General features: G+C 38.4%; 1 protein-coding gene across 1 annotated transcript in view; it reads right to left on the bottom strand.

Moving 5' to 3' along the window:
• Positions 1-1,220: 1,220 nt before the first annotated feature.
• The window catches only part of LOC104524538 (teneurin-3), a gene marked incomplete at its 5' end in the record, with an annotated part of 101,367 nt that continues 99,900 nt past the window's right edge, over positions 1,221-2,687 (bottom strand). Inside the window, one exon of the mRNA XM_010167458.1 lies at positions 1,221-2,099. Coding sequence (XP_010165760.1) covers positions 1,221-2,099 — 879 coding nt within the window. The remainder of the gene's footprint in view (positions 2,100-2,687) is intronic.

Here is a 2,687-nt window from a genome sequence, read left to right as displayed (position 1 = left end):
GGGGGGAGGGGGGAGAGAAGAGGGACTTACTGGATTTTCATGATGCCCTTCGTAATCCTGACTACTTCAGCTGAGGGCCCTCTAACACTTTTACTTACCATACTAACTCTACATCTTCCATTCCTGCATAGACACATTTTTACCCAACCTTAGCATGTCTTTCACGTGATTTAAAAATACACATATTTTTCCAGTTGACAGAGATGACTGGAAAAAATCTGTGTTAATTCTACATCGATCTTTTTTTAAATAAATTGTTTGTGTTTCAAGCTGCATTTTTGTTATGTTTTGTTTGGCTATCAGTTTATAGTTCAGCTCATTTGAGGATGAAGTTGCCTATAAAACCCATATGTGATCTCTCAGGTTCTACCACTTTATCTATAAATTGCCATGACCTTCCTTATTCAATATAATTGAGGATTTTGTAAAACACTTTGCTAATCTGGCTGTTATGAACAGGCACTGATGACTTAATGACTGTAACACAGGGTAAGGTAATTCACTGAAAAGATTTTTTTCTGAGGCTGGAAAAATTACCAAGTCCTACTGTTCCACTAATAACTCACACCTGTACACCACATGTTGCTGGTGGTCTCTGGGTTTTCAGTTTATTCCTTCAGGAATGACATTTCCCCCCACAGCCCATGTTTCTTTTCTCAGCTTCTGCCTCGGTCCACCTGCATGAAGGACTACCATGTCATCCAGGAGATCCTTCCTGCATATTCACCACTCAGTGAAACAACATTTTACAACTTCAAAAAAATACCGACCCAGCCTTTTTTTTGGATAAAAGGCCATGGAGACATACTTTTACTTTGGGAAAAAAAAGAAAAATAATTGAGCAGCAAAGACAAATTTCTTGTCAGTATTTACTGCAGAACAATGTCAATCTAATGAACCAGTGGGACGACAATCTAGATTTTGATGCAAATCTACAAAATCATGGTTGCATGAGTTACAGCTTTCTTGTCAAGAGTGAAATGTTGTCTCACTATTATTTCAAGACATGAAACTGAAATTCAAAATAATGAAGTTAAAATTCAGACCCAATATTTAGAAGAATTTAGACAGAGGAAGGCAGCATGGGAAACAAAAAGTATCTTTCTGTGCTTTTTGTTATCAAGGGTAATTTTTACAGTGACTTCATCAGTCTCCAGAAATATTTCAAATGATACTGTATGACAATAAAACTATAAGGCATCTGACTTTATTTTATGTACTTACTCAAAAAAAGTGGTCCACCCGGTCTCATCGCTTTTAGTTGCCAGAAGTCCACTGTTGCCGTGGTAGGTAAATAAGACAAGCTCCTGCCCTTGTGCAGTCATGCTTTTCAAACATCCATTAGTGCCTATCGTCAACCAGATGACTTGGTTGTCAGGAGAGACCACTCTTACTGGCATCCGGTTGGGATCCCGTCTGATACGAAGAGTATTCCCATTGCTATCCGTTACCGCAGTAATATCATTATCATTACTGTAGCTAAAATTGTACAGATAGTCTCCAGTGACTAAACTCACAGTGTACTGGTGAGTACCATTGACATCAAAGATATAAAGCTCTTGGTCAGTTGGAGAAGCAACTTCATAAAAGTTCATTGAATTCAGTAAGGGTTTATTCTTTGACACAGCCCGTATCCTAATATTTCCCAGATCAGCAATATATAGGGTGCCATCCGGAGACACAGCTAAGGAGGAAGGGGCATTAAGTTTGGCATCTTTAGCATAGCCATCTCCATTTTGGTAACAGTCACAGTTGACGTCGTTTTTGCAGTCGCACTCTGAAGGTATTCCAGCAACTAATGAGATCTCTCCCTCAGTTGTGACCTGTCTTATCCTATTAATCTTTTTTTCATCAGTTTCTGTAATGTAGAGTACGCCACTGTAGGACACGGCAATGGCAGTTGCTGACTCGAGCGTGGTCTGCACAGCGTGCTTTCCCACCGTGTACTCCACTCCAGGAACCTGGCAATGCATTGGCCTCCCTGCAGCAATGCGAACCTGACGGTTTTCAGTGATCTGCAAAATGACGTTGTTATCCAAAACATAAATGGAGTTATCCATTGGGTTGATAGCTAAATCTGTAGGCCATTCCAGACGAACCTTAAGAAATAGAAGTGTTTTGTTAAACAGTTAACCAGTACAGATTAAGTTAATTAATTCACCTTCAGTTTTAGACACTGCTGTAAGGATATTTTTCATCTGCTGAAACCAATCATGATAAAAGGACTTGTATGAAAATATGTGCAGCAAACTAAAGCTTTTCAGGGAGGTAAGGGGAATAATCTTCAGTTATCTATTTTATTGGAAAAAAAAAAGCCAGTTGCATTGGAACTACAATACAGGTTGAATTTTCCCCTCCAATAAATGCTATACTTTTCTGTATCACAAATGCATAAATAAAAATAGAGACAGATCTGAAGTCTAAATACATACTTTAAGGACAGTACTCATCTTTTACTCTTGTAATATCAAAAATAACTTACTACCTTCCAAATTACAGAACACTGCACTGTACTCCATTTTTAAACATACCACTGGTGGTCTCCCCTCATACCTACTCAAGCTTCTTGAGACAAATAGAAAAATATAGGTTTTTGTATATATCCTCTCATTCGCTCTAGTAGGCTAAGGATGTTAGCAATTCAGAAAACATCAACATGCCAAGATAGTTCTAACAGATCTGCCATT

The sequence above is a fragment of the Antrostomus carolinensis genome, unplaced genomic scaffold (genome assembly GCF_000700745.2).
Source record: "Antrostomus carolinensis isolate BGI_N321 unplaced genomic scaffold, ASM70074v2 scaffold395, whole genome shotgun sequence".
NCBI classification, from domain to species: domain Eukaryota; kingdom Metazoa; phylum Chordata; class Aves; order Caprimulgiformes; family Caprimulgidae; genus Antrostomus; species Antrostomus carolinensis.
This window is presented reverse-complemented; position numbering and strand designations above follow the sequence as displayed.